Source organism: Prionailurus bengalensis, chromosome A3 (assembly GCF_016509475.1).
Source record: "Prionailurus bengalensis isolate Pbe53 chromosome A3, Fcat_Pben_1.1_paternal_pri, whole genome shotgun sequence".
Classification (NCBI taxonomy): Eukaryota; Metazoa; Chordata; class Mammalia; order Carnivora; family Felidae; genus Prionailurus; species Prionailurus bengalensis.
This window is the reverse complement of record NC_057354.1, coordinates 87,807,169-87,835,073: the sequence shown is the minus strand read 5'-3', so window position 1 is coordinate 87,835,073 and position 27,905 is coordinate 87,807,169. Positions and strand designations below refer to the sequence as shown.

The 27,905-nt window shown below is 45.2% G+C and overlaps 2 protein-coding genes and 1 pseudogene across 2 annotated transcripts in view; all 3 read left to right on the top strand.

The window, feature by feature from the left end:
• The window catches only part of CD207 (CD207 molecule), a 53,210-nt gene extending 51,400 nt beyond the window's left edge, over window positions 1–1,810 (top strand). Inside the window, exon 8 of the mRNA XM_043603614.1 lies at window positions 291–1,810. Coding sequence (XP_043459549.1) covers window positions 291–310 — 20 coding nt within the window. The 3' untranslated portion in view covers window positions 311–1,810. The remainder of the gene's footprint in view (window positions 1–290) is intronic.
• A 6,429-nt stretch (window positions 1,811–8,239) lies between these two features.
• LOC122466995 lies at window positions 8,240–9,569 on the top strand (annotated as a pseudogene).
• Window positions 9,570–15,381: 5,812 nt separating this feature from the next.
• Window positions 15,382–27,805, top strand: CLEC4F (C-type lectin domain family 4 member F). The gene is made up of 8 exons (XM_043603612.1): window positions 15,382–15,735; window positions 16,002–16,119; window positions 16,964–17,080; window positions 17,400–17,510; window positions 19,671–20,789; window positions 25,530–25,681; window positions 26,560–26,678; window positions 27,339–27,805. The coding sequence occupies exons 2-8, from the start codon at window positions 16,059–16,061 to the stop codon at window positions 27,487–27,489; spliced, it is 1,830 nt and encodes a 609-aa protein (XP_043459547.1). The 5' UTR covers window positions 15,382–15,735; window positions 16,002–16,058; the 3' UTR covers window positions 27,490–27,805.
• The last annotated feature ends 100 nt before the right edge of the window (window positions 27,806–27,905 follow it).

Sequence of the window (27,905 nt, the reverse complement as noted above, 5' to 3'; positions counted from 1 at the left end):
CCCTGCATAGCATGTGGTCTCCTCCTCTCTAGACTGTGAGTATATGACTAATAAACCACTGCTCAGTATTAGGTGTCATCCGTTTGGTCTTTATCCACTATTTAGAGCAGGAGATCCCTCCCTCACTGCTATAGACCGAATGGTTGTATGTCCTCAAAATTCACGTGTTGGAATTCTAACCTCCAATGTGGTGGTGTTAGGAGGTGGGGCCTTTAGGAGGGCTTCACCCTCATGATGGGATTAGTGCCCTTATAAAAAGAGAAATGAAAGCATGCTCCTCTCTCTGCCAGGTGAAGATACAGTGAGATGACAGTCTGCACACCAGAAAGAGAGCTCTCTGCAGGAACGGAATAGCCAGAAACCTGATCTTGGACTTTCCAGCCTCCAGAACTGTGAGAAAGAGGTTTCCCTTGTGTAGACCTCTTAGTCTGTAGTATTCTTGTTGTAGTAGCTTGAAATGACTGAGTCACTCACCACTGGGATGAACAGGAGGAGAACAGAACAAGGCTGCTCAGGGATCTCTGGTTGGTCCTGGTGTGAGGAGGTGAGCAGGACAATCTGACCACTTCTCTGGGAAAGAATTTGGGTGTGGAAATACCCAGGGGATGATGCAGCTAACGGGGAAGTCCAGCGGGAAGGCCCTGGGTTAGAGAAGGGCTGATAGGGGCCATCATGGGGCACCTGCAGAAACAAGGATAAGCAGCAGCTACAAGGCAGAAAGGTAGAGCACATGGAAGTATACCTGGCAGGGAAAAGAGAAAGGTGCAGAGGAGAGAGTAGCTGAGATGCAGAGGGGAGGGCAGCAGAGTGAAAGCCCAAGAACTCTGGCTGCTGAAGTTCCTCAGATCCAGCCCAGCCCTCCTGACCCTCCTGGGTCCTGTGCATGTGGATCCTGTGACAAGACTTGCCCATGTCCACCACCTTGCCTTTTTTTTTCCAAATGGAAGGAGACTGAGTCAGTGAGGAGTCTGTGCCTCATCTTGTAACCAGCCAGAATGGTGTTACCATGGCCTCCCCACTCATGAAGCTGGGACAGCTACTGCTTTGCCTTGTCTTGTGATCTTGGCTCACTTCTCCCCACATGCTGGGCTCACTTCTCCAGTGAGGTCACTTCATGGGTACCTGCCCTTCTGCTGGTGGTGGGACCTCACCCAGGAAATCCTGGCATCGGTAGTACATTAGTCCCTATCTCAGGTGGGGCGTGGGTATCATCAGTACCTAGCTCTTCAGGTCACAGACACCATAATATTTCTTTTTTTAAAAACATGTTTATTTATTTTTGAGAGAGAGGGTGGGGAGGGGCAGAGAGAGGATCTCAAGCGGGCTCTGCACTGTCAGCACAGAGTGCTCTGTGGGGCTTGAACTCATGAACTGTGAGCTGAAATCAAGAGTTGGACACTTAACTGGGAAAAAGTTGGGAGCCAAGAATGGGTGAGAACTTTGTCACAGCCAACTTGTATATTCTTTTTATTATGGTAATTTTTTTCCTCATTTAGTAGGCTAGCATCCTGGACATGCCCTCTCTCAATGTTGTAATAAAGTACTCTTGAAATACATATACTTTTGTATTTGGATATAAAAGAAGAGGAGAAAAAAATTTTTGACTCAGTTTTACTGATTGATCTAGATCTTATGAACAGGTACATATTATGATATTTTATTTCTCTGTTTTTATACTTCCTCCAAATCAGTCCATCTGTCCATTCTATTCTTCTATCTTTTAAATTTTTTAAAAAATGTTTATTTTATTTTTGAAAGAGACAGAGTGTGAGTGGGGGAGGGGCAGAGAGAAAGGGAGACACAGAATCCGAAGCAGGCTCTAGGCTCTGAGGTGTCAGCACAGAGCCCAGTGTGGGACTCAAACCCATGAACAGTGAGATCATGATCTGAGCTGAAGTTGGACGCTTAACTGACTGAGCCACCCAGGTGCCCTTATCCTTCTATCTTCCTTCCTTCCTTCCTTTCTCCCTCCTTCCTTCCTTCCTTTCTTTCTTTCTTTCTTTCTTTCTTTCTTTCTTTCTTTCTTTCTTTCTTTCTTTCTTTCTTTTCTTTCTTTCTTTCTCCCTCCCTCTCTCTCTCTCTCTTTCTCCTTCTTCTTCTTCTTCTTCTTCTTCTTCTTCTTCTTCTTCTTCTCTCTCTCTCTCTCTCTCTCTCTCTCTCTCCCTCTCCATTTGCCATGCTTGTAATCCTTCTTTCACACTGAGCAGCCTCCTGTTTAGGTACCTTCCAGTTTTTAGTCCCACCTTCCTAAGTTAGCAGTAGAATGGCATGTGCAGTCTTCCTTGAAGAGAGGTACAGGTATGAGGTCTGGGCCCCACTGAGCAGATTCAGCCAGGAGAGACCTTAGATTTGGTCCTGCTGTTTGTCCAGGGTTCAGGCAGGGTTTGGTGTTGCTGTACCGTAGAGGTATCTCCATGTTGTCGGAGCATTCTTCCTGCCAGTCTCCCTTCCAAAGTCTGCCTCTTTGCTCTCCTGAGATCCCATTAATTATCTGATATCTTTTTTTAAACAACTTTAAAAATAGAATAATTTCAGCTTTACAGAAAAAATTGTGAAGATAATACCTAGAGCTCTCAAATACTTCTGCCTATTTCCCCAATTATTAATATCTTACATTAATATGGTACTTTCGTCACAATTAATGAACCAGTATTGATATATTATTACTAACGAATGTCCATATTTTATTCAGATGTCCTATGTTTCCCTAGTGTCCTTTCTCTATCCTAGGGTTTCATTTAGGGTCCCACATTACATTTAGTCATCCTGTCTTCTTAGGCTCCTCTTGGTTGTGATAGTTTCTCAGATTTCCCTTGTTTTATTATTATTATTATTATTTATTCTCGTTAGTTAACATACAGTGTAGTCTTAGCCTCAAGAATAGAACCCACTGATTAATCTCTTACATATGACACCTAGTACTCATCCTGAAAAGTGCCCTCCTTAATGCCCATTACCCATTTAACCCACCCCCACCCCCCCATCAACCTTCAGTTTGTTCTCTGTATTTAAGAGCCTCTTAGGATTTACCTTCCTCTCTGTTTTTATCTTACTTTTCCTTCCTTCCCCTATGTTCATCTGTTAAATTTCTCAAATTCCACATATGAGTAAAATCATATAATATCTGTCTTTTTCTGACTGACTGATTTCGCTTACCATAATGACTTCCAGTTCCATCCATGTTGTTGCAAATGGCAAGATTCCATTCTTTTCCATTACCGAGTAGTTTTCCATTGTATGTATGTATGTATGTGTGTGTGTGTGTGTGTGTGTGTGTATTATACATGGATTAAGAAGATGTGGTGTATATATATATATGTGTGTGTGTGATGTATATGTATATATATATACATATATATATCACATCTTCATACACACACACACACACACACACACACACACACCACATCTTCTTAATCCATTCAGCAGTTGGTGGACATTTGGGCTCTTTCCATAATTTGGCTATTGTTGAAAGTGCTGCTATAAACACTGGGGTGCATGTGCCTCTTTGAATCAGCATTTTTGTATCCTTTGGATAAATTCCTAATATTGCAAATGCTGGGTTGTAGGATAGTTCTATTTTTAATTTTTTTGAGGAACTCTGTTTTTCAGAGTGGTTGCACCAGTGTGCATTCCTACCAACAGTGCAAGGGTTCCCCTTTCTCCACATCCTCGACAACATCTGTTGTTTACTGAGTTGTTAATTTTAGCCATTCTGACCAGTGTGAGGTAGTATCTCATTGTGGTTTTGATTTGTATTTCCCTGATGATATGTGATGTTGAGCATTTTTTCCTGTGTCTGTTTGCCATCTGGATATCTTCTTGGGAAAAATATCTGTTCATGTGTTTTGCCCATTTCTTCATTGGATTATTTGTTTTTTGGGTGTTGAGTTTGTTAAGTTCTTTATAGATTTTGAATACTAACCCTTTATCAGATATGTCATTTGCAAATATCTTCTCCCAGTCCATCAGTTGCCTTTTAGTTTTGTTGATTGCTTCCTTTGCTGTGCAGACGCTTTTTATCTTGCTGAGGTCCCAGTAGTTCATTTTTGCTTTTATTTCCCTTGCCTCTGGAGATATGTCAAGTAAGAAGTTGCTGTGGCCAAGGTCAAAGAGGTTGCTGCTTGTTTTCTCCTGTAGGATTTTGATGGTTTCCTGTCTCACATTTAGGTCTTTCATCCATTTTGCATTTATTTTTGTGTATGGTGTAAGAAAGTGGTCCAGTTTTATTCTTCTGCATGTTGCTGTCCAGTTCTCCCAGAACCGTTTGCTAAAGAGAGTCTTTTTTTTCCATTGGATACTCTTTCTTGCTTTGTCGAAGATCAGTTGGCCATATATCTGTGGGTCCATTTCTGGGTTCTCTATTCTATTCCAATGATCTATGTATCTGTTTTTGTGCCAATACCATACTGTCTTGATGATTACAGCTTTGTATACAGGTTAAAGTCTGGGGTTGTGAGCTTCCAGCTTTTGTTTTCCTTTTCAACATTACTTTAGCTATTTGGGGTCTTTTGTGGTTCCATACAAATTTTAGGATTGTTTGTTCAAGCTCTGTGAAGAATGCTGGTGCTATTTTGATAGGGATTGCATTGAATGTGTAGATCGCTTTGGGTAGTATCAACATTTTAACAATATTTTTTCTTTCAATCCATGAGCATGGAATATTTTTCCATTTCTTTCTGCTATAGTTTTCAGTGTACAGATCTTTTACCTCTTTGGTTAGGTTTATTCCTAGCTATTTTGTGGGTTTTAGTGCAATTGTAAATGAGATCAATTCCTTGACTTCTCTTTCTATTGCTTCATTATTGGTGTATAGAAATGCAACCTATTTCTGTACATTGATTTTATATCCTGTAATTTTGCTGAATTCATGTATCAGCTCTAGCAGTTTTTTGGTGGAGTCTTTTGGGTTTTCCATGTAGAGTATCATGTCATCTGCGAAAAGTGAAAGTTGACTTCTTCCTTGCCAATTTGGATGACTTTTATTTCATTTTATTATATGATTGCTGAGCCTAGGACTTCCAACACTGTTTTAAACAACAGGGGGTGAGAGTGGACATCCCTGTCGTGTTCCTGATCTCAGAGGGAAAGCTCTCAGTTTTCCCCCATTGAGGATGCTATTAGCTGTGGGCCTTTCATATATGGCTTTTATGATGTTAATATATGTTCCTTCTATCCTGACTTTCTTAAGGGTTTTTATTAAGAAAGGATGCTGTATTTTGTCAAATGTTTTTTCTGCATCTATTGACAGGATCATATGGTTTTTATCTTTTCTTCTGTTAATGTGATGTATCACATTGATTGATTTGTAAATATTGAACCAGCCCTGCAGCTCAGGAATGAATCCCACTTGATCATGGTGAATAATTCTTTTAATGTACTGTTGAATTTGATTTGCTAGTATCTTGTTGAGAATTTTTACATCCATATTCATCAGGGATATTGGCCTATAATTCTCCTTTTCAGTGGGGTCTTCGGTTTGGGGATCAAGGAAAGCTGGCTTCATAGAATGAGTCTGGAAGCTTTCCTTCCATTTCTATTTTTTGGAACAGTTTGAGAAAAATAGGTATTAACTCTGCTTTAAATGTCTGGTAGAATTCCCCTGGGAAGCCATCTGGCCCAGGACTCTTATTTATTGGGAGATTTTTGGTAACTGATTGAATTTCTTTGGTTATGGGTCTGTTCAAATTTTCCATTTCTTCCCATTTGAGTTTTGGTAGGTGCGGGTGATTTGTCCATTTCTTTCCAATTATCCAGTTTGTTGGCATATAATTTTTCATAGCATTCTCTAATAATTGTTTGTATTTCTGTGGTGTTGGTTATGATTTCTCCTCTTTCATTCATGATTTTATCTATTTGGGTCCTCTTCTTTTTGAGAAGTCTGGCTAGGGGTTTATTAATTTTGTTTATTCTTTCAAAAAAACAGCTCTTAGATTTATTGATCTGTTCTACTGTTTTTTAGGATTCTATATTGTTTATTTCTGCCTTAATCTTTATTATCTCCCTTCTTATGCGGGCTTTGGGGTTTGTTTGCTGCTGCTTTTCTAGCTTCTTTAGGTGTAAGGTTAGGTTTGTATTTGGGACCTTTCTTGCTTCTTAAGATAGGCCTGAATTGCGATATATTTTCCTCTTAGGACTGTTTTTGCTGCATCCCAAAGGGTTTGGACTGTGATGTTTTCATTTTCATTTGTTCCATGTATTTAAAAAATTTTTTTAATGTTTATTTATTTTTAAGAGAGAGAGAGAGAGAGAGAGAGAGAGAGACAGAATGCGAGAGGGGGAGGGGCAGTGAGAGAGGGAGAATCAGAATCTGCAGCAGGCTCCAGGCTCTGAGCTGGAGTCTGACGTGGGGCTGGAACTCTCAGACCGTGAGATCATGACCTGAGCTGAAGTTGGATGCTTAACCGACTGAGCCACCCAGGCACCCCTGCTTCCATGTATTTTTAAATTTTTCTTTAATTCCCTGGCTAACTCATTTATTCTTTAGTAGAATGTTCTTTAACCTCCATGTATTTGGGGGCTTTCCAAATTTTTTTTTGCAGTTGATTTCAAGTTTCATAGCATTGTGATCTGAAAATATGCATGGTATGATCTCAGTCTTTTTGTACTTGTTGAGGGCTGTTTTGTGACTAGTATGTGATCTCTTTTGGAGAATGTTCCATGTGCACTCGAGAAGAATGTGTATTCTGCTGCTTTAGGATGAAAAGTTCTACATATATCTGTTATGTCCATTTCGCCCAATGTGTCATTCAGAGCCATTGTTTCCTTATTGATTTTCTGCCTAGATGATCTGTCCATTGTTGTAAGTGGAATATTAAAATCACCCACAGTGACGGGCATTGAGGAGGGCACTTGTTGGGATGAACACTGGGTGTTGTATGGAAACCAATTTGACAGTAAATTATATTAAAAGATTAAATTAAATTAAAATCACCCACAATTATGGTATTATTATCAATAAGTTTGTTTATGTTTGTGATTAATTGATTTATATATTTGGGTGCTTCACATTGGGGGTATAAACATTTACAGTTGTTAGCTCTTCTTGATGGTAGACCCCTTAATTATGATATAATGCCCTTCTTCATTTCTTGTTACAGCCTTTCTTTTAAAATCTAGTTTGCCTGATATAAGTATGGCTACTCCAGCTTTCTTTTGACTTCCAGTAGCATGATAGATGGTTCTCCATCCCCTCACTTTCAATCTGAAGGTGTCCTCTGGTCTAAAATGAGTCTCTTGGTGCATTTAGTCCATTTAAATTCAGAGTGATTATTAAAGATATGAATTTAGTGCCATTGTGTTATCTGTAGATTTCATGTTTGTGGTGATATCTCTGGTCCTTTGTAGTCTTTGCTGCTTTCCACTCACAGAGTCCCCCTTAGGATCTCCTGCAGGGCTGGTTTAGTGGTCATGAACTCCTTTAGGTTTTGTTTATCTGGGAAAGCCTTTATCTCTTCTTCTTCTGTTCTGAATGACAACCTTGCTGGATAAAGGATTCTTGGCTGCATATTTTCCTATTCAGCACATTGAATATTTCCTGCCACTCCTTTCTGGCCTGCCCAGTTTCAGTGGACAGGTCTGCTACTACCCTTATGTGTCTTCCCTTGTAGGTTAAGGACCATTTGTCCCTAGCTGCTTTCATAATTCTCTCTTCATCTTTGTGTTTTGCCAGTTTTACTGTGATATGCCATGGTGTTGACCTGTTTTTGTTGATTTTGAGGGGAGTTCTCTGTGCCTCTTGGACTTGGATGACTATTTCCTTCCCCTCACTCTTCTTCTTCTAGAACTCCTATGATACAGATATTGTTTCATTTTATGGAATCACTTAGCTCTCTAATTCTTCCCTCGTGATCTAGTAATTTCATTTCCTTCTTTTTTTTTCAGCTTCATCATTTTCCATAATTTTATTTTCTATTTTACCTATTATCCTCTGTTTCTTCCATCCTTGCTGTCACTGTATCTAGTTTATTTTGCATGTCATTTATATCATTTCTTAATTCATTGTAACTAGTTCTTAGGTCTTTTATCTCTGCATCAAGAGATTCTCTGCTGTCTTCTATGCTTTTTTTTTTAAAGCCCAGCTATGAGTCTTATGACTGTTATTCGAAATTCTTGTTCAGATATATTGTTTATATCTGTTTTGAGCAATTCTCTGGCTGTGATTTCTTCCTTAATTTCTTTTGGGGAAAATTCTTCTGTTTTGTCATTTTGGTTAAGTGTCTGTCTTTTGCGTGTTTTAATAGCTTGTTATATGTCCTGCACCTGTGAGTACTAAGATATTAAAAAGGGGTCATACACTGTCCAGGGCCTGGCACTTCAGAAAGTGTCCTGTACCTCGATCCTGCAAAGCTGTCTCCCTCTAGCTGTGGAGATCCTTTTGCTACTCTGCAGATTGCATGCACTCTGCTGTTGCATTTTGGTTGCTCTATCCCACTGGTCAGTCCTCTACAAAGCTCTTCCTTGCTTGTAGTGGTGGAATGTTTGGGCCTTCAACCAGGTGTGCTGTGATTTATTTGTTGAAATAACCCTGGAAAAAAAGGAAAAGGTGGGGGAAGATTGATCCCATAAAAAGAGAAAAATGAAAGGGTAGAAAAGAAGACCCAATAGAGAATCAAAAACTATAAAGCTAAATCCAGAGAAAGAGAAAGGAAAATAAAGATAAAGAGATAGAAAAGGCGTAGGGAAGTCGGGCCTGTTTTTTGTGGCGCCTCAGAGGTGGCAGGCTGCTTCAGGATGAGACTGAACATCTCTTTCCCAGCTACTGGCTGCCAGAAACTCATTGAAGTGGATGACGAATGGAAACTTTGTACCATTTTTGAGAAGCGAATGGCCACAGAAGTTGCTGCTGATGAACAGGGTGAAGAATGGAAGGGTTACCTGGTCTGAATCGGTGGTGGCAGTGACACACAAGGCTTCCCCATGAAGAAGGTGTCTTGACCCATGGCCATGTCTGTGTGCTGCTGAGTAAGGGGCATTCTTGCTACTGACTAAGGAGGACTGGAGAAAGAAAGTGCAAATCTGTTCAGGGTTGCATTGTGGTTGCCAATCTCAGTGTTCTCAACCGGGTCTTCATGAAGAAAGGGAAGAAGGGTATTTCTGGACTCACTGATACTACTGTGCCTCATCACCTGGGGCCCAAAAGAGCTAGCAAAATCTGCAAACTTTACAGTCTCTCAAAGGAAGATGATGTCCACCAGTCTGTTGTGAGAAAGCCCCTTAACAGAGAAGGTAAGAAACCTAGGACCAAAGCACCCAAGATTCGGCATCTTGTTACTCCCTGTGTCCTTCAACACAAATGTTGGTGTACCGCCTGGAAGAAGCAGTGAAGTAAAAAAAAATAAGCAAGAGGCTGTAGAATATGCCAGACTGGTGGCCAACAGAGTGAAGGAGGCCAAAGAAAAATGCCAGGAAAGATTACCAAGAGACAGAAGCTGTCTCCTCTGAGAGCTTCTACCTCTAAGTCTGATTCCAAAAATGAGATTGTTCTAAGAGGAACAAATAAGTAAGATCGGACATCAAAAAAAAAAAGAAAGAAAGAAAGAAAGAAAGAAAGAAAGAAAGAAAAAAGTAAAAAATGTATATATATAAAAAATACAAATATATAATACATAATATATATTATGTATATAAATAAATATATAATATATATTTTATATAATTTATATCTATTATATGTATGTGTATATATATGTAAAGAAATCAGAAACTATGAGTCTGATTCCAAAATAAAAAACAAGAAGGTAGAAAGAAAAAGAAAAGAAAAAGACAAACAAACAAACACCAGTTGTCTGTTGGTCTCTGGGACTGGTGGCTGTGCTGGTCTGGAGGAGAGGCCCTCTGGTTCTGTCAGTGTTAGTCTCCCCCCCCCCCCCCCCCCCCCCCAGCTAGCAGCAATTAGAAGGCATGGAGCAGCCGGGATTGGTGTAAGCAGATCCCGCCTCCACGGGGGGCTGCTGTGCTGGTCCCTAAAGCCCCACCATGTTGGTGTGGGGAGAAAAATGGTGATACCCCAGTCTCTCTACCCCAGACTGGGTGTCTCAAACCACACTGCTCAGGGGCAGTAGGCTTGCCCTGCTCCACAGTCTCCTGTGCCTCCTAGGGGCTCAGCTGGGATTCAAAACCTGATGTGTTAAAGGACCCTCCAATCCGCCCCCCCCCCCCCGCCCCGTTCTGGTGTAGCGCCACCCAGCCCTGCTGATAAAAGGCCTTTGGCTGGCACCTGCAGAGGCTTTCGTCCTTGAGGAGGCAATAAACCCTCTTCCGAAAGTACTCGAGGAAGGGGACTGTTCCCTCCCAGTGTACCCCTGAGATGGCTACAGAGCCCCCGGGGTGGGCTCCTTCTTCCCCAGGAGTGCACACACATGACTCCCAGCTCCACTCCGGAGAAAGTCGCTCACTTTAGGAATCTTTGAGTTTCAGCTCCTAAGGCTGTTTGCAAAACAGAAACTGGCACTCTCTGGAATTCTCTTTCCCCAGTGCATGGTCTGGAGAGGTTTTCCTCTTGTGCTAACTCAGTACCAAAGCCCTCTCTCTCTTTTGTCTCCGCACAGAAGGGGTTCCCTCCCCTCTGGGCCTATGCTGTTTTCTCTCCCCCAATTCACATACATGCACCCCAGTCCTGCCAAGCTGTCTCCCTCCAACTGTGGAGATCCTTCTGCCACTCCGCAGATTGATTTTCTGGGTGTTCCCAGTGACCTGATGTCAACCCAGCTGTGTTTGAGGGACGAGGAAAATCCTGGTCCCCCTACTTCTCCTCCGTCTTAACTCTGCCTGCACCTAGACTTTCCTTGTTTTTGGTAACCTTGTCAATTTTGTGGAGAACTGGTCAGATATTTTGTAGACTATCCCTCAATTTGGGTTCATCTGATATTTTTTATCCAACTAGGGTGATGTGTTTTAGGAGGAAGACCTCAGAGATAAAGTGCTATTCTCATCATGGGTACACACTGTCGACATGACTCGTTACTGGGTGCTGCCCTTGATCTCCAGGCTGAGGTAATGTTTGTCAGGTTCGCTTACTGCAAAATTACTCCTTCCCCCACCCTTTCCATTTTGTACTCTCTGGAAGGAAGTCTCAGTCTTAGTGCATTTGGGATGCTATAATAGAATACTACAGATCAAGTAGCTTATAAACAACAAAAATTTATTTCTCACAGGTCTGGAGCCTGGAAATCCAAGATGAGGGTGCCACCATGGTTGAGTGAGGGCTTCCTCCAGTCACTGACTCTTGTGTCTTATTGTATCCATCTGCATGATGGAAGGGGCAGGCAAGTTCTCTGGGACCTCTATTGTAAGTGCACTAATCCCATTAATGAGGACTCTACGTCATGACCTAATCCCTCCCAAAGGCCCCACCTCCTAATACCATCAAATTGGGGGTTAGGATTTCAACATACAGATTTGGGGGAGGACACAAACATTCAGACCATAGCAATCACTGTGTGCAGCCCACACTTAAGCAATGGGGAGGTGTGCTCTACTTTCTTGAGATTCAAGTATGTACACAAATTATTTGGAATTTTTCTGTGTTGGAGATTTATCTATTTGCTTATTTATTCAAATGTTTACTTATCAGTATGGATTCATGGGTTTTATGCTTTGGATTATAGTCCAATAGTACTTCATTTATTTTCTTGCTCAAATTGTTCCAGTTTTGGCCATTAGGAGCTCTTTCAGGTGGCTCCTATGTGTTTTTTAACATTCTTTCATCATTTTAAAAAACATCTCTTTATTTCCAAGCATGACTTGGATTAATTTTGTATATTTTCTGCCCTGGTCCTAGAATCAGCCATTTCTCCAAGGAGCCCTGGTTTCATTTTTTTGGATAATGATATTAGAAACCAAGATTTGGGTACTGTGTGTGTGGTCACTGCAACTGGGGTGTCATTGCTTCTTCTTGGCTGAGGGAGCTAGATCATGTGTGTATGGATACCTAATTAAAAAAAAATCATTATGCCTGCAATATGGCGACAAGACTTGAGAGGAGCAAGACTAGAGACAGGGAGAACAGTTAGAAGATTAGCCCAGTTAAGGGCACCTGGGTGGCTCAGTTGGTTAATCTTCTGACTCTGGATTTCGGGTCAGGTCATGATCTCATGGGTTCATGGGATTGAACTCCTCATCAGGCTCTAACAGTCTGGAGCCCACTTGGGATTCTCTCCCTGCCCTTTCCTGGCTTGTGCTCTCTCTCTCTCTCTCTCTCTCAAAACAAACAAACAAACAAACAAACAAACAAACAAACAAAGATTAACCAAATTAAAGCCAGGCGAGATGGTGCATTGATGCCTGTGATGTGACGGATTGTTGTTGTTGTTGTTGGATTTGCTGTGGGAAGCAAAGTTGGGACCCTTTGTGAAGCTGGGTACAGGGGCTCACATCCTGCCCCAAAGCTACCTCTTTCCAGCCCTGCCTCTGGCTGCATCAGGTTTAGTGTCAGGGCCAGGCAGACTCTCCCCAGTAGCAATCTGGGTAGCTCCACGCCTATAATCTCCAACAAAAATCCAGCATTGGGTCACATGCTCATCCCTGAAGCAATAAGGGAGATCAAGCCATAAACTCATTCCTGGGGCTGGGAATTGGGTATGGGTTTAGCCTCACCCCTACTGGACAGGCTGAGGAGGAGGGAAGCATCGTTCTCAAGACAAATACCAGGAGAGATGCCTGAGGACAGGAGACTGCTCAGGGCCTCTCTCTCCTTTCCATCAAAACTGCTGAATCTAGCTACTTCCTGGAAGACAGCTGACCATCGTGTGTTGGTAGGGATTGATATGGGTGACTAAAAAGCTTCTGCAGCTAGGATAGGAGTCTGCATCTCTAGGAGTATGGCTCTGTACCCTTCAGTAGGGAAGGAAAAACCAATGTGTAAGAGGTTCTAGCTGATGAGTGGTTCTGGTATTAATGTATAAAATGTCCATTTGATTTATTCTGGCCGGAGAACAGAGAAACCTCTCAGCAAGGATGTAGCAATCCATTGTTTCCTGCTGGCAGATGGTGTTCTTGAAGGAGAAATAAGAGCTGGATGCCTGGAGTGCCTGGGTGGCTCAGTCGGTTAAATGTCTGGCTTTGGCTCAGGTCATGGTCTTGCCCTCCTTGAGTTCGAGCCCTGCGTGGGGCTCTATGCTGACAGCTCAAAGTCTGGAGCTTGCTTCATATTCTGTGTGCGTTTCTCTCTCTGCGCCTTCCCTGCTTATACTGTCTCTCTTTCATAAAATAAATAAACATTAAAAAAAAAGAGAGCCTGGGGTAGGGAGGGGAATGGGGACAGAGAAGTAGGGGCAGGATGGGGAGTCCTGCTGGTCACACCTGAGGCGACCACCTCTGCAGCACTATGCCCTGTCTTAGCCCAGACTCTGCCCCTTTCAGTTCTGCTTTTAAGGCTCCCTCAGCTTCTCAGGTCCCAGGAAGAATCAGCTTCTGAGTGGGCTTGGCCTGGGCCCTTCCTGTGTGTGGGGAGATGGAAATCAAGGCAGGCCCTTGATTTTCTTTTGCCACCCCAGGGCCTCTTATGGGCCTCTGGGGAGGTACCTCAAGCAGCTACCCTTTTACAAAGGTGAAAGTGTTTGCTCAACACTTGTGGGGTCTCAGGCAGAGCTGTTGACTGCTCCAGAAATGGATGCCTTCATGTTCCTCCTGTGTCCTTTCCTCTCAGGTCAGCTTTCAATGGACAGGAGGTAACAGGCCAACAGGTGATGGCTCCACACTTGACACACACACACACACACACACACACACACACACACACACACACTGCCATGGCATCATGAACTGTATATACAGGCAACTGCCTCCTTCCTCACCCTGCATATCAGCTGTGCACTCAGCTGGCTGAGTTGACAGTAGCATCCATGACAGGAGCTCCTCTTAGACGGAGGCTGTTCTCCTGACCCTGCCTCGGGATGAGGCACTTGAAGGATGGCTTCTCCAACATTGCATTTGGGCTGCAGGCTTTTTAGCACTCAGAGGGTCTGTGGGAAGCTGACTCTGGGATTTGGGAACAGGATGTAGAAACTGAGCGTGAAAATAGGAAAAAGCAACAATAAGGATGGCACAAGCCATTTGCCAGGTAGAACCGACATCTTGTAAACGGGTTACTGGTGAGATAGAGGACAAATATGTAATTAGACTGGTATGAGTTAGAGAAAATGTGATCCATTTTGATAAGATTATAACCATCTGAAGTATTGGGGAACCAAGGAACAAGCATCCACCATTAACCTCAGAACTGACTTAGGGAAGGGTGTGATGACCAGCCAGTGGAAGTATTCATTCTGCTCAGCTGTTTACCCCCTTGTGGGGCTGGGGACTTTGGGCTCACATGGCTCCACCAGGATGTCTCACTTCTCTGTGTTCTAAGTCCAGGCCCACAAGCAGCAGGGACTCCCTGAAGCAGGGAAGTTGCAGTCTCACTGCAAAGCTGCACATTGGCTTATCCATCAGTTTCTTTCTTAGTTTGTCCCAAACTCAATCGACTCAAGGGAGCATGGATCCAATCGGCCAGAGGGGCAAAATTGGATCAAGTTGGGTCCCATTTGCTGTTTTCTGATACCAACCGATTCTCTGACATCGAGCTGGTATTCTCACAGTGACTTTTGGAGTTGGCACAGACCCCACAGGTGAAGGGCTAAGTCCCACAAGATTGCCCCCACTTCAGATTCCACCCGCAAGTGGAGTCTCTGGGCAACCCACACATCTGTGCAGCCGACTGCAAATCGGGGGACTCCGGTGACCCTCCCTAGCTTTGATAATTCACTAGAATGACTCGCAGAACTCAGGAAATCACTGTTTACTATTACAGTTTACAATAAAGGATACAAATGAAAAGCCAGATGAAGAGATATGGAGAGATACGTAGGGCTAGGCTCAGAAGAGTCCAGAGCACAATAGCCTCTGTTCCTGTGGAGTTAGGATGTGACACCCTCTGGCTTGTGGATGTATTCACTAATGAGGAAAGTCCTTGAAAGTTCCTCAAATCTTTTGTAACCCAATCTCCAGGCCCCCTCTCCCACCTGGAAGTCTGGGTGGGGTTGGATAGGTGGGAGTTTGGTTTTTCTGGGATCAGTTCCTATCCTGAAACCATCTAGGGGCCCATCGTGAGTCACTTCATTAGCATAAGCTCAAGTATGCTCAAAAGGGGCTCTTTATGAAAAATAAAAAACGCTCCTATCACTTGGGAAATTCCAAGGAACTGGGACAAAGACCAAATACACTTTTAAAAAAATGTTTATTTTATTTATTTTTGAGAGAGAGAGAGCGCGGGGCAGGGACAGAGAGGAGGAGGGGCAGAGAAAGGGGAGGGGTAGAGAGAGGGGGACAGAGGATCTGAAGTTTTATTTTTTTTTAATTTTTTAAATGTTTATTTATTTTTGAGAGTGAGAGCACGGGGAGGGGCAGAGAGAGGGGAACAGAGGACCTGAAGCAGTCTCTGAGCTGACATCTCAGTGCAGGGCTCCGTCAGATACTGACCTGAGCCAAAGTCAGACACTTAACTGGCTGAGCCACCCAGTTGCCCCAACACCAAATATACTTTTTATTCTACTACAGACCCTTCCCTCCCCTGCCAGTTGTGAAGTCCTAAGTGGGCAAGAGTCACCTCAGCCCTACCTTTGGCCTGCAAATCCCTGCTGCACTTACCCAGCTCCTCCTCCCCTTACCTGACTTCCTGTTACTTTCCAGGGTCTGGGCTAGGATTAAGAATCAGCCACCCATAACAAGGATGTTTTTCTATGAAGCTGAGAAGGACCTGTACCCCTCCGGAGGCCAGTGAAACAGTATTTGAGGCTCGCTTTGGGAGCTATGCTGGAAAGTGGTGGTTGGGGTGATGGGCTTGAGGGGAGGGCAGGGCAGTCTGGCGCCTGGGAGCTTGGAGGGGAAGGACACCACTGGGGTGATTCTGCAGAATCAGCAGTGGAGGGGGGCAGAGCTTCCAGGATGGTCAGGCCCTACTCAGGGCCATATAAGTCTGGGGTATCTCAGCTTCGCTTCCTATCCCTACTGGCCCACCGGACAGCCCCGTTGGAGTCCGCGGCAGGGAGGAGCATTGGAGGATAAAGGAAGACGATATGAATTGTGACAAGGTCCACTTTTTCACAGACAACCAGAGTGTCTCCCTGCAGCCCCGAGGTGAGAAAACTGAGGCATGAGCCTGTCCTCATTAGGAATTGGCTTGCTTGTCTCCCAGCCCCTCCCTGGCAGGCCAGAGCTTGGCTCCTCACTGTCTCAGCCTCCAGAATAAACAGGCAAGGGCTGAAGGTGGGTTAGGTGAGGATGGAGAGCCTGGCGCACACCCTAGTGTCTGTGTGAACCTCCCCAGACCCTTTTCCTTGGGGATGGCAACCTGTCAATAGAAAGAATAAACTGAATTCAGAGGGACCTGGTTTTGTGTCCCATCTCTGCATGTTGGGCTGGCCCCACAAGGCCTCAGGGGCTCCAGATTGGTGTCTCTCCGCCTTGGAATAGATTTCTCTGTACACTATTTATCCCTAACCACACCTCCACACTCCTAGGACATCCATGCAGGGCTTTATGACCCTGCAGAGGGAGGCTCCAGCACTGACCTGTGTCAGGTTATGGGTGAGGCAGTGGTCCCAAAGGGCTGTGAGTCCTGCTCTGGTCAGGGTTCAAGAGCAAGCCTAGCCCTGGGACTCAGAGGTCAGGCTCCTTCTCTGTCCCTCCCTGTCTCCCTCCTTTCTTCTTTCATGCACACTGCATGTTTGTTGCCCTTCTCTGTGCTGGGTTCTGCCCTGTGCACCTCCTCTAGGTTTTGGGTTGTGGTCTTCTCTTTACCTTTGTGTTGCTACCACACCCCCAGTTAGCTCTGGTGAACGCTTCCAAGTGCTTTATTTCCCGCCTGCATGATAAGTGTGGCCAATGTTCTTATCCTCATTGGACAGTCCAAGAGACTGAGCGAATCCTGTCCAGCCCACACAACACATTCTCCTCCTGTACACTGGCTTCTTGCTTGTAGGGCTGGACTCTGCGGCAGGGGCTCCTGCAGCCCCCAGGAGGCCAAGGCTTGTTCAGACCACCCTGACGGTTATGGCTGTGACTGTTGCCTCCTTGCTGGTGGTTCTCTTTGTTATGGGTAAGCTCCTAAGTGACCTGACCCCCCACCAACTCTCTCCATCTTCCTGCATAGAAGTCCCACAGGGACCAAATGCATACCCTCTACTCCCAGAAGAATCAGTCTATCTCTGGCCCCAGGCCTGAACCAGATCTTTCCTGGGACTCATCCAAGGTCCCTGTCCAAGGGGAGCCTCCCAAGAGCCGAGGCCCATGGAGGAAAGTCTGAGAGGTCCTTAGTGCCATCTCCCTCCTTCTGGAACCCCGGGGGGTGGGGCAGCCTGTTCTCCCAGCCTTAGTGCAGAGAGCCTATGCTGACCCCTCGGGAATGGGTGTCTCAGTTCTACAGAAGCCAAGACTTCCTTTGGAGCCATATACCTCTTTCCAAGAGTTTTCCGCCATGATTGCCGGAGAGGACAACACAACCAGCCAGTTACCTGTGGAACCCTACAGTGAGTAGCCACAGGGCAGGGTGGGGTGGGGGAGCTGGGGCATTCAAATACCCAGACTCTAGGAGAAGCCTCTCCTCTGATGTCCCCAGACCCCTGAATGTGTTCCAGTCCTCTTACAGAAAGACATGATCTTTTTAAAAACCAGCTTTATTGAGATGTAACTGACAGATAATAAATTACAATATTGAAAGTGTACAAGCAGATAAGTTTTGACTTACATGTATACCCGTGAAACCATCACCACAATCAAGATAATGAGCATATTCCTCCTCCCAAAGTTTACTTGTGCCCTTTGTCATCCTTCCCTCTCCCCTCCTCCCTTTATTCCCCAGGCAACCACTGATCTACTTGTGGTAATATAGATTAGTTAGCTTTTTCTAGAGTTTTATGTAAAATTGATCATATAGTATGTACTTTTTGGTCCTTTATCAGTCATGTAATTTGCAAATATTTTCTCTTGGTTTATGGCTTGTCTTTTCGTTCTCTTGACCAGATTTAAATTTTAATAAAGTCTAATTTATCAATTTCTTTTTCTTTTATGGATTGTACTTTTGGTTTCATATTGGAAACCTATCCTGAGGTCACAAAGACGTTTTCCTATGTTTCCTCCTGGAAATTTCACACTTTTTGGCTTTACATTTAGGCCTATGATCAATTTTGAGTTGAGTTTTATATAATGGTGTGAGGATGAAGTCAATTTTTATTTTGCGTGTGGATAGACAATTGTTGCCACACTGTTTGTTGAAAAGATTGTCATGAATTACTTTTGTGACTTTGTTGAAAATCAATTATCCATATATGTATGTGGGTCTACTCCTGGATTCTCTTTTTTTTTTTTTTTATTTTTTTTTCAACATTTATTTATTTTGGGGACAGAGAGAGACAGAGCATGAACAGGGGAGGGGCAGAGAGAGAGGGAGACACAGAATCAGAAACAGTCTCCAGGCTCTGAGCCATCAGCCCAGAGCCTGACGTGGGGCTCGAACTCACGGACCGCGAGATCGTGACCTGGCTGAAGTCGGACGCTTAACCAACTGCGCCACCCAGGCGCCCCTGGATTCTCTATTCTGTTCCATTGATGTATTTGTCTATCTTTACAAGGCACTTTCAAAGGCCACCTGGCCCCACCTGGCCTTGCCTCAGCACAGTGTCTGAGGCCTCATACACTTACCTAGATAGGGCATGAGGCATAGGGCAGGGATCTTCCAGAAAGGGTCCCTTCCTATTGGGTTCTTCACTCTATTCCTGAGAGAAGGCTGGAATCAAGAGTCTTAGACCATGAAAGTCTGAGATAAGGTCTTAGCTTGTGAGGTGAGCAATGGGTGCTAGGAGGACCAGAGGCAGCTGCAGGTGGGTCTGGTGGGAAAGACCATGCAGATGAAAGGGGCTGTGAGTTCCCTGAATCACCCCAATGATCAGGGCTTTCACTCAGGTCTCCCATATCCTCAACTTCTGTTGGGACTCTTGCTTGATGTTAACATTGGGTGTGCCAGCCTGTTAAGAAGGTTCTAGGGTCTAGTATCACCCGGAGGGTCTCCACCATAGCCCTGTGGATTGAACGGGTACCTATTGAACCCAACAGGTACCTATGTTGTTCAGTTTCTGGAATTTGTGATCAGAAAACTATGTTTGTTGTCTACACAGTTTTTAAGAAGTAACAATGATGAATCAAGAGGCTTTGTGCTTGGTGTGCAAATATAGTGGAAGACTAAACATGGGCTTTACTCATACCTATTTTCTTTTTCATAATGACCCATCTGATAGTGAAATTTTAGTGGAGTTAAGCTTCAGCAGCTCTAAATGATATAATCAGTTACTTTCAAGTTCAATTACAATGGCAAAATAATCCACGCCTGACCAGCATGATTCTTCTTGATAGCTAGTTTACATAGGCAAGTATTTTAATCCTTCTGCCCCTCAGTTCATGGGGGGACAGCTAAATAGGCCTTTATTTATTTAAATTTTTGGCTCACAATCTCAGCATGCTCATTCCCAGGGTCTGGGTGGGTACAGTGAGCAGGAGGCAGCTTAAGGAGCACTCAGCGCTGTGTCTTAGACATTTCCCTCAGAAATTTCAAGAACACTGTGGTTGGCCCATTTAATTAATGCTTCCCTATGCAATTGGCCTCTGTGGCTACCTTCTCCCTTTACTCCCTCCAGATTCCCAGCACTCTGGCAGGGTGGCAGAGTGGCAAGAGACTATCCAGATGTTTAAAAGCCACGTGGAGAATTCCAGCACCTGGAGCATGGAGATGCAGATGTTGACTTGTAGAGTGGACAATGTCAGTTCTCAGATCCAGGTGCTCGGTGGTCATCTGGAAAATGCCAGTGCTGACATCCAGGTGGTAAAAGGAGTTCTACAGGTTGCCAATACCTTGACTTTCCAGACCCAGATGTTAAGGAGTTCCATGGAAGGTGCCAGTGCTGAGATCCGGAAGCTAAAAGGAGATCTGGAAAAGGCAAACACTTTAAATTCCCAGACCTACAGTTTCTTAAAAAGCAGTTTAGAAAATGCCAGCATTGATCTCCACATGTTGAATGGAGGCTTAGAAAATGCCAACACTGAAATTCAGATCTTGAAGGCAGGGTTGGAAATGGCAAATGCCCAGGCCCAGCTGGCAAACAGTAGCTTAAAGAATGCTAATGCTCAGATCCATGTTTTGAGAGGCCAATTGGATAGTGTCCATGATTTAAGGGCCCAAAATCAGGTTTTAAGAAGCAGTTTGGAAGGAGCCAATGCTGAGATCCAGAGGGTAAAGGGAAGCCTGCAAAATGCAAATGCTTTAAACTCCCAGACCCAGACTTTTCTGAAAGGCCATTTAGACAATGCCAGCTCTGAAATCCAGTTATTAAGAGATCATTTCAAAAGGGCAGGTGATGAGATTCACTTGTTAAAAAGAGATTTAGAGACTGTCACTGCCCAGACCCAAGAAGCAAGCCACCATCTGGAGCAGACAGATGTTCAGATCCAGTTATTAAAAACAGAGCTAGAAAATGCTAATGCCTTAGATTCCAAGATTCAGGTGTTAAATGGTTATTTGAAAAATGCCAGCAGAGAGATACAGACCCTAAAACAAGGAATGAAGTCTGCTTCAGCCTTAGATTCCAAGACCCAGATGTTAGAGAGCAATCTGCAGAAGGCCAGTGCTGAGATCCAGAGGTTAAAAGGGGATCTACAGGACACCAAAACGCTAACTACGAGAATCCAGGAGGAACAGAGTCGCCTGGAGACACTCCGTGTGGCCTTTGGTTCCCAGGAGCAGCTACAGAGGACACAAAGTAAGTGGGAGGTGAGGGCTTGGCCGGGACATATAGTCTTTTGGGTGGCTAGAGTCTTCTGTCCCTTCAGTCTTTTGCTTACTTCAGCACGTATCCCCCTAGGAAGGAGGCTGGGTGCTGGAGAAGGGCTGAATCCTAGGCAGTGGTAAAGGTGGCATAAGGCAGCTGACCCTGCTCTCAAGTTGTTTGTCATCTGGCCAGAGTGACAAAACAACACTTCAGAAACAAACGATGTATAGAAGACATGCAGAGAGGTGCAAGAGGTGTTAGGTAAGGGACAGCTCTAGGAACTGGGGTGGAGAGGAGCAAAGAGGAGGGAGAAGGGATCTTCTGAGGTTGATGTCCTCTGATATAGACAAGGGATCTTCTGAGGGTGGAGAAATTTTTTGGAGGACAAAGGATTAAAAGATGCTTTGCAGAGAAGATGGCCCTTGAACTGGGCCCTGAAGGACTATAGGTGTTTGCCAAACAATTAGGGTAAGAGGGTGGCAGGTTCATAGTCATGAAGATGTGAAACCATGAGGTTCAGAAAACTTCAGGCAGTTCTGTGACTGGACTGTAGCCAAGAGGGCAGTTGATGAGAGGTTAGTAGGCAGGGGCCAGGATGGTGGCTTTAAAACTGTTTGGAATGTAAGCATAGCCTGAAATTAATTTTATATTGTGACCCAGTATAATTATGTGTATCTCTCTCTCTCACTCTCTCTCTCACACACATATGCATACACACACACACACACACACACACACACACACACATTTCAAAAGCAGACATTTTAACACATGGATGCACTCTGATATTTTATAATCTATTATTTTTTTATTTGATGGGTGGGGGAGGGCAGAGGGATATATAGAGAGAATCCTAAGCAGGCTCCATGCTCAGTGTGGAGTCCAACATGGGGCTTGATCCCATGACCATGAGATCATGACCTGAGCTGAAATCAAGAGTTTAGGTGCTCAACCAACTGAGCCACCCAGGCACTCCTATAATCTTTTATAAAAACAAAAAACAAAAAACCCCAGAAAACCAAAAGACCCTGATGCCTCCCATGAATGGGTTGATGATTGCACTTTGAAAATCACTATGCTAGGGGCACCTGGGTGGCTCAGTCAGTTAAGCGTCCAACCTCGGCTCAGGTCATGATCTTAAGGTTCGTAAGTTCAAGCCCCACATTGGGCTCTGTGCTGACAGCTCAGAGCCTGCAGCCTTCTTAGGATTCTGTGTCTCCCTCTCTCTCTGCCTCTCTCCTGCTCGTGCTCTGTCTCTCTGTCTCTGTCTCTCTCTCTCAAAATGAATAACATTAAAAAATCTTTAGGCAGACCTGGAGACATATCAGCTGGATGTGGAAGGCTTCTGAGTTTGGGTTGCATCTTCTAGGAAATGAGGGTCTATTGAAGGGCTTCAAAGAGGCTGACTAGATGGGCCTCCTGACTGAGAGGGAATAAAAGAAGGGAGAAGGGCAGTGAGATTTGGACATGCTGAGCCTGAGATGCTTTGGGGATATTCAAGTGGCTGTCATCTGCATGCTGTGTGGAGTGTAGGTGACAGGCCCTGGATGCAGACACAGATGTGGAAGCTGTGGTTATGTTGGTTCTGGTTGTGGCAGTGGGTGTTGGTGGAGGCAGGAGGCATTGCATACAATAAAATGCTTTGTGCGAAAAAGGCTGAGGGCAGAAACAGAAAGTCAACCTTCAGGTGGCAAGAAGGAAAAGATGAGTTTTTGAAGGAGACTATTAGAAAGGCAGTCTTAGAGGAAGGAATAGAACCAGGAGATGTGCAGTTGGGGAAGTCAAGGAAGGAGGGAACTTCAAGAAGGAAGGAGCTAGTTCTAGCAAATGCCTGAGAGGTCATGTGAAATAACCAATAAGCACCCGCTGACACTGCGCAATTAAGAAGTCATTGGTAATGAAGTTCCAGTGGAGAGTTGTGTGTGGCCTAGAGGCCAGACCACCATCAGCAGGGTGTGAATGAGAGCTCAAGTGCACAAGCCATTCAAGGACCTTGGATGAGGAGCAGAGGAGGCTGTGGGGGAGAGGGGGTGACATGGTGGAGGGAGGGATGAAAAAAACACGTAATAGATATTTACATTATAAAACCTCCATATTAATTATAGACAACATGGCAAATATTGAGAAAGAGAATGATGAGAAAACAACCACTTGTTTTTCCATGAAAAGTTCTATATTTTCTGTATGAGCCCACTGCTAACATTTTGGTGAACTTCCTTGAGGGGGTTTTTCTAGATTAAGAGGATAGGCTTGGTCTGAAGATGGGAGAAAGGAGCCAGCAAAGAGGGAGGAGGTTGGAGGAGGGAGAGACTGGGAATGACATACACGGCTGAGGGATTCACCTTGAAGCGTTGGGACAATAAATACTTGAACCTCTGAGGCTAGGAGGAAGAGGTGTGGCAGTAAGTTTGCAGATGTGGGAATAGGAAACTGAGGCAGCCAAGCTTTAGTGGTGCCTCTTCCTAGGTAGGGTAGGCAGTCACTTGCTAAGGATGGGAGAGGGGACAGTTTGAGCAGCTGCTAAAGAGAGCTGACAAATGAGGGGCTTGGCAGGCAGCATTGAGGATTCCTGGTCTGTCAGAGCCTGGAAGTCTGCCCTCCTTAATGTCCCTCCAATGCCCCCTGTTGTCCTATGTCTACCTACTGCTTTAGCATAGACTCGTGTTTCTCCACCTTGGGGCCACACTGGGATCACCTGAGGAGCTTTACAAATAGTGATGCCTGGGACCCACCTCCAGAACTCTGACTTTTTTTGGAGAGGTTGGGGATCTGGGATGCAGTGTGGGCATTAGAATTTTTTAAAAAAGTTCCTTCGATGGTTCTAATGGGCAGTGAGGACTGAGAACCATTAGTTTAACTTTTTCTTAAAGGGCCAAATAGTAGATATTTTGGGCTTCTGGATGAACAGGCTCTATTGCAACATGTCTGCTGCTATAGCAATAAAGCAGCCAAAGATGTATATAAAGAATGTGGCTGTGTTCCAATAAAACTTTATTTATAAAAAGAGGTTGCTTGCAGGTTGCAATTTGCCAATCCTGTTTAGACTACTGGTTCTCAGGTTTTGGAATACATCAGGATTACCTAGAGGGTTTGTTAAGACACCAACTGTTGGGATGCCTAGGTGGCACAGCCGGTTAAGCATCTGACTTCGGCTCAGGTCGTGATCTCACGGTTCATGGGTCTGAGCTCCAGCTCAGAGCCTGGAGCATGGTTTGGATTCTGTGTCTCCCTCTCTCTCTGCTCTTCCCCTGCTTGTGCTGTCTCTTTCTCTCTCAAAAATAAATAAATAAACATTAAAAAAAAAAACCCTACCAACTGTTAAGAAACAATTTCAGAATCAGCCAGTCTGGGTGGGTATGAGAAATTTACATTTCTACCAATTCCCAGATGATGCTGATGCTGCTGGTCTGGGACCACACTTTGAAACCCCTGGTTTACACACTCACCATCATTACTGAGACATTTGCAACTATGTTCTAATTGGTATCTCTGGCCCGGTTAGGATTGGCTTCTTCCTATTTAGTCTCCACACTGTCACCAGGTTGACATTATTACAATGCAAATCTGAGCATACTACTATCCTTCTTAAAACACTTCAGGGCTTCCCTATGCTCACAGGGGAAAAAACCCCAAACTCCTTTATACGACTTGTATGATATGGTGCTGGTGAACCTGTCCAAGTTTGTCTCCTGTCCCTTCTGCACTGACCATCCCAAGCACTTGAACAGATCAGGCCATGCCATGCTGTTTCACACCTCCATGCTTTTTGTGTCTACTTTTCCCCCTGCCTGGGATGCTCTCTTTGGCACTGACCAACTGGCAAACTCTTCCTCAGTCTTTTAAGACTTAGCTCAAGTGAATCTCACCTATGTACGGGTCCTTCCTGAGAGCATCACTTGCAGCCCAGGTGAAATAGACCAGACTGTCTTTTATGCTTCTATTCTAGCATGCACATGGTTTTCAATGAATGCATCTTCAACACCCTTTTTACATCTGTCTTGTTTACTAGACTGTACGTTCCTTGAGGGCACAAATCATGTCTTACTGGTCTTTGTATAACAGTCCCTGGTTCACAGAAGTTAAAAAACACTGAACCATGGGTGTTGAACAAAAGAATAAATGAATGAATAAGTGAGTCTGTTGTGGCCCCATTTCAAATAGCTGTGGTACAGATGATGTTAGAAAGCAGAGCGTTATAGTGGGGAGGAATGAAAGAGCTGAGAACACAAGATGCTTGTGCTCATGGAATGAGCTACTAGAGCTTGACATTGGGAGGTCAGGTAGACCAGGTCCTGAGTATGGTCTGGGGTATGGGCAGCTGAAGTGGATGGAGATGAAGTCAAGGAAATGGCTGACACCACGGGATGGCTGTAAAGTCTTCTAGGGAGATGGCAGGAACTGAGAGGCAGAGGACTGTCAGGTGATAGCAGTGAATGGGGAAAGAGGGTAGTGGAGCCAGAATGCAGGAGTCTGGAAAGAAAGTGTTGCCTAGGTAACAAAGCTATCTGAAGATCCTTGGAGAGATGGAGCCAGGTGTCCTGGGCTGCTTTCTGTTGTACTGGGTATCAGGCTGGGGGTGCAGCCTCCCAGGTCTTGCCCCAAGCACTGGGCATCAAGCGCTGTGTGGGCCTGTGACTCTTGGTGGCCAGTCCCTGGAGAGGTCAGGAAGGGCAGCTCTGGGGCATCCACATCCAGCCCCTGGTTCTCTCTCCTCCCCAACCTTTGCTCCAGATCAACTTCTTCAGCTGATCCTGCAAGGCTGGAATGCCTACAGCGGGAGCTTGTATTACTTTTCTCACGTCAAGAAGTCTTGGCATGAGGCTGAGCAGTTCTGTGTGTCCCAGGGAGCCCACCTGGCCTCAGTGACCTCTGAGGAGGAGCAGGTCAGAGCTGCAGGCTTGGGGTGGTGCTGACGGGCTTGGTGTGGGATGAGGGACCTTGGCGCTTTGGCCTTTCTCCTCTTGCAGTAGCCTGGGCTGTTTCCTGCATGTTTCCTCTGTCAGTCAGGGAGCAGATGTTTATTGGGTTGCAACGAGCGCCTTGTTCTGGAGGTGAAAACACTGACTGCAAACCTCGATGTTCTTGACGAATGAGGGAGACACCCAGAGGCCCACAGATGTCAACCATGAGGAAGGGCAAAGAGAGATGGCATGGGTGACTTCCCTTAAAGTGTTGGGAGCATATGTCCCTCCCCATTCCTCACTTCCCCAGCGTCTGCTCTAGTTGTCAGTCCCGAGTTTAACACCAGTTAATCCAATGGCTGTGGAAGGCCCATGAGCAGGAGACCCAGGCTTCCTGGGAAAGCCAGACACAGAAGTTTGAGGACCACCAAAGGCAATATGGACCTTGGGTGGCCCATCTGCCAAAGGTCCTTACCAGAATTTACTAGGGTTCTTGTCAAAGGACCATAATGAGTTTGGTCCATTTCAGCTTACAGAACTGCCCATCCTTTGTGGTTCTTCTGAGGCTGTTCTTGTATATCTGTCAAAGGCCATGCTATTTTTTATTGCATGGTTGGTCTTTGTCCCAGTGAAGGCACACTCATCACGTCAACATGGGAGAAGACGGATTTTCTCTGAGGGCACCTGGATCCTGCCCTCAACTCTGGACAAACCGTGGAAGGTGCAGGAAGGGGCTCAGCTCCTGCAGAGGAGTGGGCTTCATGTCCCAGGACCAGGGAGAGGACAGCCTAGACTCCTTTTCCATACGGCCGGGAAAATGAGCTCCTCACATAGGATTAAACACTGCCTTTTCTCTGCAGGAATTTCTGGTAAAGTTCACGAGTACCTCTTACCACTGGATTGGCCTCACTGACAGGGGCAAGGAGGGCCTCTGGCGCTGGGTGGACGGGACACCATTCAATGCTTTCCGGAGCAGAGTGTGAGTGCAGCACTATCTGGTGCTGTCCTAAGCAGAGTCTGGAGCAGGTCTGCTAGAAACTTTTGCATGTCCTTGTCTTGTGTGTGTATTCCTGCCCAGTAAGTGTTACTGTTGTATATGATATATGTGTATGTGTGATGTGTGTATAAAGAGTGGATGTATGGTTGTGTATGTGATGTATGTGTGATGTGTGGTATGTATGTATGTATGATACGTGTGTATGTATGATGTGTATGATGTGTGCGGGGTGTGCATAATTGTGGTCCTTGTGTGGACCCTTCCACAGAGGGGTATCAGAACAAGACAGGTCCTGGGGCTGGCAAGTGGCCTATGAGTGGGTCTTCCTGCCTTTTTATTGTTGTTGTTGTTCTTTGTTTGTTGCCTATCCTGTAACTTTTGAAGGCCCTGCCTTCACCAGAAGGTATCTGAATGTGAATTCTGGGGTGGGGCTTACAGCTTCAGACACCCTTCCTATCCCTTGACCCTCAGTAACTAAAGGCAACCTCAACAGAGCCACCCTTAGGGCACCCTTGGGCCCAGCTCTGTCCCCATCCACGGCTACCAGGAGATTAGGGACCCATGTCACTTCAGCTCCTTATACCAAAGTCGGGGGAAGGGACACTTCCTTTGTCTGGCGGAATAAAGCCGTCTTGTTTCCAGGTTTTGGGGCACAAATCAGCCAGACAACTGGCGGCACCAGGATGGGCAGACAGAAGACTGTGTCCATATTGAGCAGAAGTGGAATGACATGCACTGTGACACCCCCTATCGCTGGGTCTGTAAGAAGCCCATCAACCAGCATGTGGCCTGAGACAGGCCAGATCTGAAAGGTGGCCGCCGCTGCCAGCTCTGGACCCACCCTACCCGCCCCCCCCCCCCCCCCCCCCCCCACCGACCTGATGCCTTGTGAACCTCTGAACCCAGCTTGTTCTCTGGGGCTTTCCATTTGGCCTTTTGTGTTTCCTGCTCTGTCCTTTCATGTAACCCTTCAAACATATTTACCCCACATGACCCAATGGGATCAAGGGCTCTTCAGGACCAGAGGCTTGTTGTGCCTCTGTATCCCCCTCAGCAACCGGCACAGGCCTGTCAGACAGCGGGTCCTCAATAAATACTCACTGAACGCACAAAAGCGTTGTGCTTGTCTCTGTGACGGTCACCACCCTTTGTTCTCCCTGGATTGGTCTCCTTCCTCAATGTCCCTTCTGTCATATCAAGCATAACAAG

Bases quoted from the DNA above. Each gene is read 5' to 3' on its own strand.
- CLEC4F (XM_043603612.1), top strand. From the start codon at position 16,059: ATGAATTGTGACAAGGTCCACTTTTTCACAGACAACCAGAGTGTCTCC. The intron at 17,511-19,670 runs GTGAGTAGCCAC...TACTCCCTCCAG, and splicing joins GTTACCTGTGGAACCCTACA to ATTCCCAGCACTCTGGCAGG. The intron at 20,790-25,529 runs GTAAGTGGGAGG...CCTTTGCTCCAG, and splicing joins GCAGCTACAGAGGACACAAA to ATCAACTTCTTCAGCTGATC.